Raw genomic sequence first — 16,827 nt, forward strand, 5'->3', positions numbered from 1 at the left:
TCTTAAAAATTTAACTATTTAATCTTGCCGTCTGTTCGGCGCCACAGATACGCTTATGGTAATTAAAAAGATGGACATTAATGTAAACATCGCTCCAAATGAACGATGTATTTGTAAAAAGTAATAAAATAATAGTCAGTCAGAAAAATATTTAAAATTGATAATTATTTGTGTAAAGATTATTCTAGAAGTTTCTAGGATAGTCTCGAAACTTCTATTTTGATTCATTACAGGTCGCGGTGGTGATGGGTTGTCGATTTCTTCATTCTTTATTACCTGAAAAGAAAACAATGGTTACAGCCCACTACCAATCAACTACGAGTTGACAGACAACTTTATTGATTGCATACAAATTATGATATTATACTTTTAAGCTAAAGATTGAAGTAGCGCCGCTAAATTTCCACTCGGATAAGCATACAGTTTTAAAAAGAAGAACATTAATGAAAAACACAAATATTAAAATTTATTATTTTGAGAAAAGAAAAAACGTAATAATATTATATATTTCATGCAAAATTTAAATCCTCATTCAATCATTACACTAAATAATTTATGCTGACAATTAAATATAATTCTAAATTATATAAAAAATGTTTTTAGTTTACAGAGTGTTTAACAATTTGAAAACACTGATTATAATTATAATTGATTTTTTTTAGAGGTTAATAGAATAATTAAATGCATCTTTTACAATTAAAATAATAATACGTATCACTTTTCGATTTTGACTTTTATACTAATGCCGAAATTAACCAATAATATTTCAATTTTAATATTATCTTTGGTATCATCAATGTAAATAAAATTATGTTATGAAGTTAATATAATAGGTTCAGTGGCGTATTTTGGGGGGGTGTCCTCCATGTCTGGACACCCCCGACTTAAAAAAAATGCCTAATATATTGGTATTAACTTTTTTTATAATATACTATATTTATTTACTATAAAATAAATGGTATTTTAAACAAATAACAAAATTGAAGATAATTTGATAGGATTCGACGACACGTATTTATCTACATTTTATCAGAGATTTCTAGAAATTATTTGGATTTTATTAGGTCATTTAGATAACAAAAATACCCGTAACAAAATTATAATAACAACGGAAATATTCTGAACTTGTAGTTCATTTTTAAATTTATTTTATAGTTTATCAGTTTAGAGAATTATAAACAAATTAGTTAGTTACCCCTATTCAATATACCGCATTCATAAAAAATACAGAAAAGAATTTTTTATAATTAAAATAGTATTTAAAAAATAAACAAAAGTTATGAAATTCTTTATGAATCGTCATTTAGTAAAATTAAAATTAAGTTGTTAAGATAGTAGATACGCTTGTTAATTTAAAAATTTATAATTGGCTGACTTTTTAACTTAATTGTATCCATAACTGTATATTATAATATTTGTATATTCACATAACAAGAACATTAAATTATTTCAGTTAAGATAAATTTATATTAAATTTGAATTTCTTAAATGAAATGTTACAAAGAAAAATAAGATTAAAATAAAATAACAAAACAACAATTAAACATAGAAAAAGTAAAAAAATGTTTGGTGGTATACAAATAAAAATTTCAATTTATAGTGAATATTAAGAAAATTGATATAAAATACAAAAATAAAATTTCATTCATAAAAATATTAATTGAATAGCTCGCCAGCAATAATTTCATTTTTGTGTCTTAATCTTATAAAAGGCATAAAATTTGCATTTATTGGTGTTGTATCTCCTCGAGACATTTTTTCTGCCAGCTCAACAGTAAATGGCCCACAATCATGTCCATTGGTTTGGCGAGATGTCTCGCCTATTTGTAATGTCCATGTAGAAGCTTTTCCTTTTTTGTCCATCTCCCATTCAATTAAGAAATTTTTTAATACCATTGGATAAGGACCCTTATACGACTTAAGACTATCATATGATGTCACAGTCTTTTCAGGTATATTAACCACTGTCAATATCCAATGACTCCCATATACATTCATGGGCACAAAAAGTAATTTTATTGTGTGAATATCTTTTTTTATCCATCTTCTTACAGCTGGATAACCTCCTCGAAGATACGCTACAATAAAATCAGTGACAACTGCATAAACTTCACCTTCTGACCGTTTTACTATCATTTTAATGTACTCATTAATTGTGTCTGAAGTATACCATGATGTGGGCGATTTAAATGAAGGTGCATTATACTGATCAAGAGATTTTGTGTTCTGATCTTGCATTACTTCTGCAAGTGTAACCATATTTAAACATTTTTCATAAAATTAATAAAAGACTTTGTTGAACAGTTTACTATTATTTAGGTTTATTTAAGGTTTTGGAATATGAAATTAAACACGTATAATTACTTTTGTTTAAAACGTCCATGGACCCCCTTAATTACACGCCTCTGCAGAAGTTATATTAATTTAACTCGTATTATTATAATTAATTATGTTTAATAAATAATCTTTTTTTATTTAATTTTACATAAAATAAATAGATTAAATAACTAATTACCTTTTTCTTTCTCTGGTACTTTTATTACTTCAATAGTGGACAGAGCAAGTAAATTTACGTCATTCGGCGTATTTAAGGTCAAAGGATTAGAACTAACTTTTGGCTCTAAAATAATTTATGTTTAAAAATATTACATATTTGTTTCAAAAATCAAAACTTCATATTTTTTAAAAATGAATTATATTTTAAAAGTTGTATACTTTTTATGACTTTTTCATCTTCTTCGGATGAATTTCTTTTTAAATTTGGTCGAGCAGTAGTATTAGAAGATATCTCAAAAAGTTGTTTTTTTATTTCGGATTTTTTGCGTTCCAAATTTTTCTTATGAAAACTCTTAACGGATCATAAAAATATATTTAATTATATGATAAATTTATTTAAGAAATCTGCTTTAAGTCCAAAAAATGGTTTAGGGTATACCCTAAAATCTTTTTATTGAAATAAAGCATAATAAAATATACCTTTTCTAACAAATCAGCTGATATTAATAGCGGATTGTCTTTTGAAATTGCTATATTTTTTTTTTCTGTTGAATTTAAAATTTCATTTTTATATTTTTCAGATTTTTCATTCTGAAAAAGTGTTCCGAATTCTCTTTGCTGCATCATATTCTAGGTAACCAAAGAGATATTTAAATAAACAAATAAACTATACTTAATATTATATTATTATCTTCGATAAAAATTGAATTTCCCATAAAAATCTAATAGAAAAAATAGCAGAATAATATTAAACATTATGTTATTGCATTTATATTAAAGGGATTGATAGTTTATTTTATATTTTTGAATCAGACAAACCCCAATAACATAGCTAAATCGAATAAATATATTAATATAATTATAGTTACCAATTTTTCTGGAATAATTTTATCATTTTTATTCGTTTTTCGATACGTGCGTTTTTTTGGAATAATGGAATTTTTTATAGGATAAATATTTTTATTAATAATTGCTGCAAATTGAATATAATTTTAATAATTATTAATTAAATAATCAATTTCGAAAAAGGATTTTAATATTAAAATAGTTAAATTAAAGTATAGCGACTGAATTATTGTTGTGTANAAATAGTTAAATTAAAGTAAAGCGACTGAATTATTGTTATATATGAATAAGAGAACTTATTATTAATTTTTCTTATATTTTATATTAAAAAACTTTTTCTCTATTCGAAATAGTTAGTTTAATTATTAATCTTAATAGTTTTTACAGATAATTCTTCCATCTTTAGTTGACTTTTTTGATATTTGTCCATTATTTGTATTATTTAAAACACAATTGGAATGCATGAAACGACGATTCCATATTTCTTCAACTCTGCGTATGACCTTATGTAAGTTTGATTCATTTGTTTGACCAAAAATATTTTTTTCACTTGCCATATCAATAACTAATTAAATAAATCTTAATAATTACACAAGACGATAGTTTATTTTTCACGGGAAAAAACGAAGTGAACTGAAATGTCGATAAAATCAACATTTACATCTAATTGTCAAGGAAACTTAATTGTAAAAATTCATTAAAAAAATGTATAAGCCAATTATAAATAAATTTAGTATAAACAATACTTATTTATTTTAATTGTATTATTGGTCAAAGAATACAATATTTTAAGAATAATACAGAGAATTATAAAAAAAAAAATATATATATATATATTTTAAAGATATTTTGAAGAAAAACCTTTTGTATTTGTTTGTTTATTTATTACATTAGTTTACAAATGATAGAGATTTTTTTATGAAAGTTCAAGTGGAATAAATTTGATATCGGTTAACAGAATATTTATGCATATAAAATTTAATCTGCATGAAAGAAAATATCAACGTTTGGATTTATTCTCTTGCAGCTATTAAAAATTTTGCCCATGTGAAATTGCTATTTCCATTTAGTTATTAACAAAAAACATCATGCCATGCGATTATAATCAACATAAAAATTTATTAAGTTGAATATATATCTTNGCCATGCGATTATAATCAACATAAAAATTTATTAAGTTGAATATATAATATAGTTTAACAATTTAATTAATAATTGAATTAATGACATAATAATTCTGATAAAAGAAAATAACAGGAGATTTGAATTAATTTTAACGACTTTAACAAATCGAAAATAACTTTAGGGTTTAACTACCTTATAGGTTTAATTATTATTTGCATTTTTAATGTTATTATTATTATTTATTTATTTTTTTAACAATAACGGCTATCTTTGTAACTTCAATATATATCAAGAAAATGACAAATTATCCAAGAAAATCAAGGAAATTTTAGAGAAATATTAAGATACAGAGCCCAAGGAGATGACCGTTTAAAATCATTTTTGGAAACTGAAGAAACAATAAAATATACAAGTGAAACACTTCAAAATGAAATAATTGAATCCTGTAATAAAATTATTTTAAATAAAATCGTAACAAACATAAATGCCCAAAGATGTTTCAAAATACTTGCTGATGAAACGGCCGACATTGGTGGAAGCGAACAAGTAACTTTGTGTGTTCGATATTTAGATGTTGAAAATATGATTATCAAGGAAGAATTCTTCAGTTTGTGCCTACAACAGATACTACTAGAAAAGGTTTATATATTATTATTCAAAGTTTACATTCATTTGGTGTAGAAACAAAATACGTTAGAGGACAGTGTTACGATGGATGTGCTTCTATGTCTGGTCAATTTAACGGAGCTCAATATCTTATTTACCAAAGTTATCCGCTTGCGACGTTTATTCATTGTGCTGTTCATGTTTTAAACCTTGCTATTTCTTATTCATATTCTATACAAGAAACACGAAATTAATTAGGAAGANATACAAGAAACACGAAATTGATTAGGAACAACATCTAAAGTTAGAGATTTTTTCATATACCCAAAGCGAAAAGATGTGTTGAAAAGTCAAATCGAAGAAAGTCAAAAATGTATAACTAAAAAATCATTAAAACAATTATGTGCGACTAAATGAGTTGAACGTTTTTATGCTGTCAATGATTTTCTTGAGCTTTTTGTGTACCTAATTGAATCGTTATTTATAATTTCGAATTGGAATGACACTGCAACATCATCAAAAGCAAATAATTTACGAACATCAATACTGAAAGGAGATTTTATTATTTGTTTAATTATTATAAATAAAGTATTTAGTTATGAGTTACTTTGTTTAAAACAACTTCAAAAAAATTAGCAGGTACACAGCATTGTTATTATCAATGGTAGTAAGGCNGTGAAGCGGAGAGGGCCTAGAACTCTCTATTTCACCCTACTCACATTGTTATGAGTTTATAAATACACTAACTGTCAATACAGAAAGTATATCTATGATTATCATATCATATTTACATGATATGATTTAGTATGATAGTCATAATTGATAATAAATAATCCGTGACTGCGACATTGATATTATATAAACCATTTAGCTATCTGTATTTGTAATCATATCATCATGTGTATTATACATGTATATTAACTCAAAAATTTGAAACTTTAAATGTTTATATCTAATAAACTAATAAAGTTATATTAAAAATTCAAATGCTATTTACTATTTAATTAAAAATTCAAACATTTTATTATATTCAAAATATGTGTTCCCATTTAAAAGACAAAAAGACAAAGTTGACACCCTTACAAGGCATAAGGGATGAACATAAAAAGTTTTAAATAGTTAATAATTTAAGAATAATGTGTAACTAAAGAAAACCAAAAATAATGTTTAAATTATATTTATTCTACAAGTAAATGAGTGGGTTATGATAAAAAAAATCAGCCTGTATACTGTAATATAGTTTATCATTTGTAAAGCTGGAAGTAAAACATTTTTGTAATGTTTTGTTTAATTGTAATTTCCTGATCTATTATTACTAGACCAGGAATTAAATATTTATAAACATTTTTGAAAACGATAGTATTATTAATTTTGCAAAAAGAAGAAAAACAAAATATTTTAGTATATAAGACGAAATGGAATGAATCGTAGAGGAGAGAGGACCTCAGGAGCACCGAAGGTAATCTCTTTTCGCGCGGTACGTTTATGACATTAAGTTTTCATTTTGTGTATTGTTTTATTGTGTTTTTAGTGTATATTTATTTTGTATGTTTTGCATTGATTAATTATATCTATAATAAATACATTTGAGTTATTATTAAACTTGTATTACTTTAAAATAAGACACTAGGATTGTTTCTTTTAAGATACAACAGAGCCAAAATTTCAAATTTCAAATTATTTGTCAATTCCTAAAATAGTAATTAGAAAAATAGTAAGTTTTTTTTACGTCAGTAAACATTTCTATAATTTTCGTTTGTGAGGTTCATTAAAAGTTGGACACCACCCGAGAAATCATTCAAAATACGCCACTGAATAGGTTGAAATGAATACCATAATATAGAATTTCAAATAAAATACCATACATTTAAATTTATATTAGAATTTAATACATCAATACAAATTATCATTAACATTAAATGTAAAAACTGTAAGAAAATGTCCTACCACAAAGAAAAAGTTTGTTGGTATGGTAAGGCATACTAAAATAATAAGAAATTTTTTCCGTAAGAAAAAAAAGAGAATACAATAAAAAAAATTTATTACTGAAAATAATAATAAATGAATTTTTCTATCATAAAATACCTATTTTATTATATATTCTATACAATAATTTTTATTAGCTACATGAAATAATAAAAAAAATTACCTAATTATATGACTCTAAAATATTTACGTTTACTCCTAAGGTATCTTTAAATACCGTGTTGTTAGTACACTTGTATAAAATTTAAATAAAATTGACATGCGAAAACCAAAAAAATCTCTTGCTAAAAACTTGAAAAAAAAAAAAACTTATAATTCAGTAAAAAATGAACAAAATTTTCAGGGTACCTTTTGAATGTCTTTAAACAGGTTTGGTAAAGATTTCAGAATTTTAAACAAAAAACGCTGACGGCAATGAGCGTTTATGATAAAACTTTTAAACGCCCACAGTGTGTTAAAAAATTTTTCTCATCTTTGTGAATAATTTTCCTAAAATAATGTCATCAAGCTCTTTTATTTAAAAAAAAATTTGAAAATCATGCGTTGTAAAATGATTTTTCCAGCATTGGCTAATTTTCAATATTTTATTATTTAGCATTGTAAATTTTACGTAGAAATTATTAAAATAATAGTTATACAAAAGTGATTATTTTAATGTTAGCTACTCGCTTTCTCTTAAAATAATAATTATATCGTCAAAATCACCCCTCCCCAAAATGGTTAGTCAATGACGACTAACCATTTGTTGCATTACAATAGGATAACATGTTTTGAGTGGTTTAAACGGTTTAAGGAAGGTAGGAAATCCATTAAGGATAACGAACGACTTGGTAGACCCTCAAACCAGTAAAACAAATGAAATTATTGCTCGTGTTCGTAAAATTATTCGAAATAATTGTCAATTAGCTATCAGAGAAGTTGCAGAAGACGTCAGAATATCTTATGATTCTTGCCAAGAAATAATAACCAAAGAATCGAGCCGAATCGCAGCCAAATTTGTTCTTCGTCTCTTAACCGATGAACAAAAACAAAATTGAAAGACTTAAATAATATAATAACTGATGATGAAACTTGAAATTCCAGGTATAATGTTGAAACCAATCGTCACAGTGGAAGTCAGCAAATTTCTCTAGACCAAAAAAAGCAAAGTAGGTGAGATCAAATGTGAAAGCCATGTTAATCACTTTTTTTGATTTTTGTGATATATTTCATCGTGAATAGGTGCCTCAAGGACAATCAGTAAATCAGCATTTTTATTTAGAAGTTATGAAAAGATTATGTGAAAATGTTAGAAAAAAAGGCCAGAAAATTGGAAAAGTGGTTCTTGGATGTTGTATCACGATTATGACCCGGATCACAATTCATTGCTCATTCGTCAGTTCTTAGCGAAAAATCAGACTCCAGTAGTTCCACAACCACCATACTCACCCAACCAGGCCCCATGCCACTTTTTTTTGTTTCGGAAGTTAAATTCTACAAAATACCGAAATCGATCTATAGGACATTCCAATTAGTGCTTACCAGGAATAATTTCAAAAGTGGAAAAGAAGATGGCAGTGGTGTATTGCTTCCCAGGAAGATTATTTTAAAGGTGATAATGTTTATATAGAATAATATTGAGTTAATAAAGTTTTATTTGAAAAATCCTGGTATTTTTGGATCACATCTCGTACTTGCATGTCAAATATTCTTTAGAAGTGCTATAAAAAGCAATACAACCATATGTAAAATTGAGGGAGTAGCTTAGTGTATTAATTTTATATTAACACTATGTAAAATATAACAATTTATATTTTGTAATTTAATTGAGTTTTATTGGATCGAAAAAGATTTTAATAAGAATCTATTCTTATTTACTCTAGTAAATTAGCCGTCTGTCTTAAGCAAAATATGTAATGTTAAACTTAAATGTTTTATTGATCAACTAATAGTTATTAATGTGAGCCTGTGTTGATCAGCTGGTTTATCAAATCAATAGTAAATATTTAAAAAAACCATTCTAGAAAATAGATTATATATAATTAAATTATGTTTAGTAAAAATATAAAAAAACAAAGCGTGCTCGTATTACATTAAGAATATATGAATTATGGATGACTTTTAATTAAATTCTTAACGTTTACAAAAATTAATTTGTAATATCTTGATGTTAATTAACCGTAAAGTTGGCAGTTAATTTTATTAAATTAGTCTCAATCTATTTTTTTCTCTTGAGTATTTTTTAGTCATACTTCAGTCTGTTTTTAATTTAAAATAAGAACGATAATACAATTTTGTGGCAATATTTTAAAGGTGTACATGTTAATTTGAGTAATTTTTAGGAAAACAAAACGTCAGCGGTATTTTATGCAAATTTAAATTTTAAAAATACATGAAATAAACCATTTTAATGGAATTAACTCGTTCTTAATTTTAAGTAATATTAGCCACAAGTGATCAGTTCTTATTAAATACATAATTATGCTTTGTTAAAAAAATAAATTAAAGGTAATATATATTTTTTTGTTGAAAAATTAAAAGGTCAATTACTAGTTTAGGAATAATGTTAGATCTGGTGGTATTTCAAATGTATACTCCAGTAATACCAGTGTAGTATTAATTTTATAATAGCACTCTAATATTTTTATTTGAAACTACGATTAATTGATTTGTGAAAATTTTGATTAATTTTAATTTTTATAGTTGCTTAACTTAAATCATTTATTAATATTTAAAAAAAGGTTTTAGTTAGAAAAACAAAATATTCAAAATCAATTAACAATCATAAAATTATTTTATGGTTAAAAATTTAAGCTTGAGTAACATTAATAATAAATATTTTAAGATAGTACAGTATTTTTCATTTTTACTATAAGAACATCAACATCTTTGTGACCTCTGTTCGATCACTTTTTGCTATATTATTGTAGTGTTTTGTTGCAGGTGTCTCTGGTATTTAGGTACGGTTAACTATGTTATGCTTTTAGATCTTTAGACTCCTATTTATGGTTGACAGAACGGTAACGAACTAATCTGCCGAGTACCAATTGCTATGACAGGTGACAACAGCTTGTAGAATTTGGATTTGACTAACGGAACACTGATTAATATCATCACGTTCATAGCAAAATCTCATTGTATATTTATAAATCATCGTTTATAAACCTTAGAAACTTCTAAACAAGCTACATTTAATTTTACAATTAAAGGAAATACAAATAATAATAATTTATGTAAACAATATGACCATTGTTGTTTGTATTACTCGGTCGGTCAATTTAGAAGTATAGTTTCGTCGAATAAGTAGAGCTTAAATTTTTATCTTATTGTTGTTTCAAAAGATAATCTTAATAATTATATTAAAATATTTTTAGTAATTCAATAGGAAAACAAGTTTACTTATATTTTTGAAGAATAGATTCAAAAATTATTCTCTCACTTAATTATTAGAATGACAAAAATAATTAACTAATTTTGATGAATTGACTTTAGGTTAATTTTTTGATTGTTTAAATCAAATTGTTTGATTTATTTAAATCCAATGAGTTAAGGAATAATAATTTTTCAAATTACTTTTTTATAATAGTGACAATTTAATCAATATTAATTTTTTCCAGTAAAATCTGAATTTTAATGTTTATTCTCTTCCAGGAGTAAGATAGAGATTTTTTTATTACACCCACAGATATACTAAGTTATTAAACAAACAACATTGTGGTTGTATATTGTTGTTTAGATTATTATCTCAATTGAGATCTAGTTTACATGGCATTAGTTTAGAATATTTACTTATGAACAAATATAACTCATAGGGTACTTTCTTTAAAAACATTAATCAAACGTAGATTTTTGGTTAATCTTCCGTCAATTGTTGACCGAGAAATAATTATTTTCTGATTTGCAAATATATTAATCGAAGCGAAAGTTTTTCGGATGATGTGCATTTCTTTGTTGATATAGTATAACAACCATGGCATCATTTAGTTAGTCGACGGGCCAGTAATGTCGGCACATGCGATGTTTAAGTAGATGAGACGTGCGGTTTTAATTTGGCGGTAAATTAGTCATGTTTTCACTGAAATCGAATAAAAATGAAATCACGACAGCACATACATTGCAAGTAATGGACAAAAAAAATTGTTAGCAACACAAGGGGAAAAAAACTTTTAAAGAGCGAAATTGATGAGTCCGTCACAAATTATTATGACGATTAGCAGTGCTTAGCGGATAATCTGTTAAACCGGATCGGACTATTGTATCTTCTCCACAGTTAATGATATTAATGACAATAATAATGTAAACACATAAATATCTGAATGGAAAAAAAAACAAAAATATTATTTATTTGTGCAAAAATAAATGTATTATTGAATTTTATACATGGTACGTGCCACTAATTTTTCCTTGTTTTTTAACTTACATCATTATTGAAATATAGTTGAACCGAATTCACTACTTCTCAGATATATAAGCTGAAAATAAAAAAAGGAAAATCAGTCACGTCCTTAATAACAGTTCCGTGTCTGGGCTGCGTGGTTTAAAAAATATTCTATTCATCAATAGATGTACAAGTTAAACGAATAAAACTATTATATCAACTAATGTCCACTTATATGTGTTAGATCAACTAGTATAAATAACAAAAAAAATTTTCGTTAAAATTGTGCAAAATAGCTTTTTTTAATCAAATTTGTTTAAAATTATTTTTATTTAATACAGACTAATTCTTTTAACTCCAGCTACTCAATTTCTTTTAAAATAATAACTATTTTACAATAGATAAATGAAAATACACATGTAACTAACAAAAACCAAACAATTTTTTTTCCGAAGAACTTTAGAGAAATTGAGTGGCTAGCGTTTAAAGAATCACGTTGCGTGGGAATTTGAAGTGAAATTTGTATTAATTCTGTAGATTAATATGAATTACAAAATTTACTTGTAATACATAATTGAAGCTATTGAATCGAATTAAAAAATTAATCAGGTCAAAATTCTACCGTTTTAATTATTTTTTCATCTCTAACTTTGTCACTGAGATTTTCAACTGAATTGTTTATTTACATTAAACAGATGATATTTGTACGTTTTACTATAATTGCGCTAAACAATTTTTACCGTCCGAGTCAAATCCTTGAAAATGTAAACTAAAAATAAAAAACTGCTTAATTGTAAAAACTACGTAATTACGCAGTTGATTTAGATCGTTAGTCCCATTTATAAATTGTCCTAAAGATCTACAAGACGTTCATTTATATTCTCTTCGTTGTCAATTGACCTGTGACGATATTTGCAGGTGTAAATAACGGTCGATTCTAAACCATGTACCTGACAATAACAACACTGAAAATTATGTCATAGTTTCTTTAGTATTACAGGTGTCAATTTACTAACAAAAAAAAAATTAATATTTTAATGTAAATAAATCGTTAGCTGCAACTACTCTGAAAATATAATTAAATCAATAGTAATTTTAAGGCTGACCCTGACACAACCATCGGAAACTGACGGATGGTCAGGACAATGTACTGGAATTCACGAGAAAAAATTAACGCGGTGCGGCTTTAGTACCCACGACTCAAGGCGTTGCATCACAACACTAGACTACCTTAAACTTGTTATCACTTGCCCGACGCATATCCTTTTAGGTAAGTAGCGCGCTGAGCGGTTGAGGAAATAACACAACCGCGTCAACCCTAAAGTAGCATCCGTTCCATTCGGTCTATTTTGATTTTGCGTATGAAATTATTGAAAAGTCAAGTTCTCCCGTTATTGGTTTTATGGTTGTGTGAACACATTTAAAAAATTTGACCAAATACGCAAAACAACAAATATCACCACACCTAAATTAATTTAGCACCCCGAAAAATGTTTTTTTTTTAATTATTTTACTTATTTCAGGTAAGTATTACCTTATGAATATTATTTAACTAAAAATGCAGTAGACTACGCGCAAGCCATTTACTCGCGAATGTGACTATTTCTAACATTAGACATTTCTCGGTCGTACCCCTCCTACCGCCTAGATACAAAAATATTTTTTATAATACAGTATTCATTTTACGGGTAATTCGGTGGATTATTATGAACGGATCACACTGTATAGTGGCAGTATCGTTAAGTGTAAGGGTTTTTTTAATTTGAACGAAGCAATTAATTTGAAACGAACCAAGTTGCATAGAAATAATGTTAATAAAATGTAAACTACAATAATCTAACATTTGATTTGACAACGTACATAGGGAGAAGATTGAAAAATAAAATAAATTATATGCTTAATTTTTCTATTTTATCGAATATGATGTATACATTTATAACTGAGTAATTAAAGTGTACATAAAAATGTGTTCTAATGAAACAAAACAACCATTATTAAATAAAAGTGCATTTCAGCATCATTTATTCAGAGTACATTTTTTCAACTTATGCTTGAGTTTATTTCAAATTGCTTCTTTTCACTTCAGTCAGCTATGAATTCGGTAAACAGTTTTTGAGGATATTATTTAACTATAGGAAACGATTTTGTTTTTTTCAAAACTCCAAATTTAGGAATAAAATTGTTCAAATAATTCATGATATTGCACAAACTTTGGAAAGTCATGATATCATGATGACACCTCTCCTGAATCCACTGCCGTCTTCAGTTAGCATTGGCAAGTAGGTATAGTATGTAAAATTAATTTGGTTGAGAAGCAATCAAAATAATTGACCGTTGCAAGTGAGCAGAAACACAATACTGATATAAATAATACACTTAATCATTAAATTCAAAACGTTGGTGTTAACAATCTGAAACGAATTTAGTGTTCATTAGTATATTACACACGCATAACATCATTCACTACGTTATGCTACACGAATGTATAGTAACAAATCTTCTCTTTTACACGACTCACAGCTGTACGACACAGTGCGTAATCCTTGCCGGATCATCGAATGCATGTTTGTGGACGACTGAAACTGGCACCTGCAATTGTAGTTGGCGAAAAAACTTTTTTCATCTTTCAAATATCTATTGTTATTTTGCGGTACGGCGAACACGAAGTCAGACCGCATTAAGTGGGTATGCGAAGATAACGATATTGGGTATCCACGTGTCTAAAATTAACAAGTTACCGTACACTTTCGACTACTATTAAATAGGTGCATGCACTATGGTCGTCAACCTCCGATCATAACGCGGATTAATTCGGGCAAGGAAACGCGGTTGCCACTTATTTTTAAAAGGGAGTTCAATAACAACAGAATTTTTAAAGTGATAATATTATGAACAGTTGTTATCCAAACGCCGAGTATAGAACACAGTGGAAATAGTAAATAATACAGATAACTGTGAAACAGGTGACAGTCGTGCAATGTAAATTATTTTAGTTGCTCTAATAATATAAATTTTTAAAATATAATAGTATTGTATAATTATGCCTCTAATTCTATATTTCATACCACAATACTATCGTTTTAAGCATATTTATTTATGAAACTGTGTTTAAAATATTTTAGCAATATGTAGAATTTAACTCATTAGATTCCAAATATTTTTTTTTTTTGTTTTTTAGGTACTTAAAGATTTATTATTATAAACAGAATAGTTATTTAAAACAATAATAATCTTTTGTCATAGAACCTTTAATAAAGTAAATAATTAAAAATATTATTTTGATATTATTATTAGGATATTATGTTATTTGATAATAAGTTATTGCATAAAAAGCATAATAGTTCATTTGTAAGTAATTTAAATCAACCTCTTCTTTCTTTTGGTACATACTCGACAACAAACGTTTGTTTTTACTATTACAATAGTAAGGCCATAAAAAATCTGTTTACTATTAATTAATCAAATAATAATAATGACCTATTACAATTTTTGCCGACATTTTATTTACGTGTAGTGAGAAAATATTTGTTCCATATAAAATTATTTCTAAAAGATATTTTTTATAAAAGTGTTTGTCACGCGTTTACATTGTATATGGTTATAACGATAAATAGACAAATATGAAAATTGTGAGACACAAATTGAAAAATATTTCTGGTGCCGTGGGAACACATTATTACTACTATGATAGAAATAATTCTACCTGCAAGAAGCGCGCGTACCAAATGTATATAATTGACTATAAACATAAACGCCAGCAGTAATCGTACTTAGACATCTGTTTTTCGTTTAATATAAATCACGTCATATTACTTTACATAAGAAAACAATCATTGTTGTGCGACTTACATTATACTGCACAACACACTTTTGCGACTATCAGTTATCATAGTAAATTCTGTGAAGAATTTTGTCACTGATTTGTAATCTCACTTTAGAATTTTCAAATTAATTTTTTTTCTAAATTTGAGATTTATATTTTAAGATTAAGCTACTACACATGGCTTTGAAAGTTGATTTTAAGGGCTATTTTACAAAAATCATAACTGATAATTTCCCTATAAGTTTTTTTTTCTAATCTATAATTATAAATATTGTATGGCTGATAGAAAATTGTAATACTATAAGTTCCATTAATTAGTCTGAATGATATTGATAGGTTTACATTTTAAATCTAGTTCACTGATTAATGTGTAAGTCTTGTTGCAGGTCGGTTTGAAATCTGTGGTCGTTTTACCTAAATATTTTTTTATTGGTCGGTTTTTTGGAACAAAAACATGAGTTTTTCTTGTAACAATCTTAAACCTCATATAAATATTTGCATAAATTATTATAAAAAAAAAAAAAAAAGTTATATATTGTTTAACAATTGAGTTTATACTACTCTTTTGGTTCTAATACTTATTAGTACTTAATACTAATACTTAAATACTATAACTCGTGGTAAAGGCAGGATTTTTCCAAGGTAGAGGTCCTCCGTGATCCTCCTCTTGGGTTTATGTAGCAAGTTTATACGAGTGAAATATAGTAATAACTTTTCTCATTTTTGCATTGAAAACAGCAATTATTTCAGTGTCTATTTATAGATAAAAATTACATATTTAAAATTTCCTAATAGCCATAAAAAATGTACGTATTAAAAATATAATATAAGAATATATTCTATATAGATTTAAGCAAAAAAAAATACAAGGGAAAAAGTTCAGCTTTGATTTTTGTAAAATGACCCTCAAAATTAACTTAGAAGGGCATTTGTAGACTTGAGATATAGATCTTAAATTTTCCAAGCATTTCTTAAATATAGCCAATTAACATTTACATGGATATTTTTGAAAAAAATTATTTTTATTTTAATAAGCAATTATTAACGTAGTTATGTGATTTTAATAATTAGCTAATATCTCAAAAACTAGAATCAAATTGAAAATTTTAAAGCCAGATACGAAATTAGCGACAAAATTACATTCGAAATCTGCAATCATATATTTTGGCGCAAAAAATGTTGATTTAAACAAGCTAATATCATTTAAAAAGATTGAATTTAAAGAAAACATTTTATGTTTACACCTTAATAACTTTGAGTTAATTAAAATTATTAAAGATTTTGTAATTAATAAACTATTAATACAGTTATTATATTTTAGGTGATTTATTATAAGTATTTGTGTGGAGCCTTATTTCCATAATTTTATAATTATCTATGTTATACTTTGAGAACAAATAAATATTTGATTATTTTATTAACATAATTGACATAGTGCACATTTTATTTATGTCTTTCATTTATGTATCTCGAACGACTTTTAAGAAACTTTTAAAGTACGCATTGACTTTAAAGATAAAGTGTACTGTTAAAAATTATGGTTGCAATTGAATAGTACAGTAATTACAAAATAATAACATTTTCTTAA

At 26.0% G+C, this 16,827-nt stretch overlaps 1 protein-coding gene across 1 annotated transcript; it reads right to left on the reverse strand.

Annotated features, from left to right (window-relative positions):
- Positions 1-1,314: 1,314 nt before the first annotated feature.
- Positions 1,315-3,754, reverse strand: LOC126904298 (sentrin-specific protease 1-like). The gene is made up of 6 exons (XM_050683248.1): positions 3,728-3,754; positions 3,366-3,469; positions 2,977-3,126; positions 2,716-2,848; positions 2,516-2,620; positions 1,315-2,243 (listed from the first exon to the last, which is right to left on the reverse strand). Exons 3-6 carry the CDS (start codon positions 3,121-3,123, stop codon positions 1,657-1,659), a joined length of 972 nt encoding a protein of 323 aa, XP_050539205.1. The 5' UTR covers positions 3,124-3,126; positions 3,366-3,469; positions 3,728-3,754; the 3' UTR covers positions 1,315-1,656.
- Between the last annotated feature and the right edge of the window lie 13,073 nt (positions 3,755-16,827).

Source organism: Daktulosphaira vitifoliae, unplaced genomic scaffold (genome assembly GCF_025091365.1).
Source record: "Daktulosphaira vitifoliae isolate Bord-2020 unplaced genomic scaffold, ASM2509136v1 Scaffold_1, whole genome shotgun sequence".
Lineage (NCBI taxonomy): Eukaryota > Metazoa > Arthropoda > Insecta > Hemiptera > Phylloxeridae > Daktulosphaira > Daktulosphaira vitifoliae.

Bases quoted from the DNA above. Each gene is read 5' to 3' on its own strand.
- LOC126904298 (XM_050683248.1), bottom strand. From the start codon at position 3,123: ATGATGCAGCAAAGAGAATTCGGAACACTTTTTCAGAATGAAAAATCT. The intron at 2,849-2,976 runs GTATATTTTATT...TGATCCGTTAAG, and splicing joins CAGCTGATTTGTTAGAAAAG to AGTTTTCATAAGAAAAATTT. The intron at 2,244-2,515 runs GTAATTAGTTAT...TTACACTTGCAG, and splicing joins AGTACCAGAGAAAGAAAAAG to AAGTAATGCAAGATCAGAAC.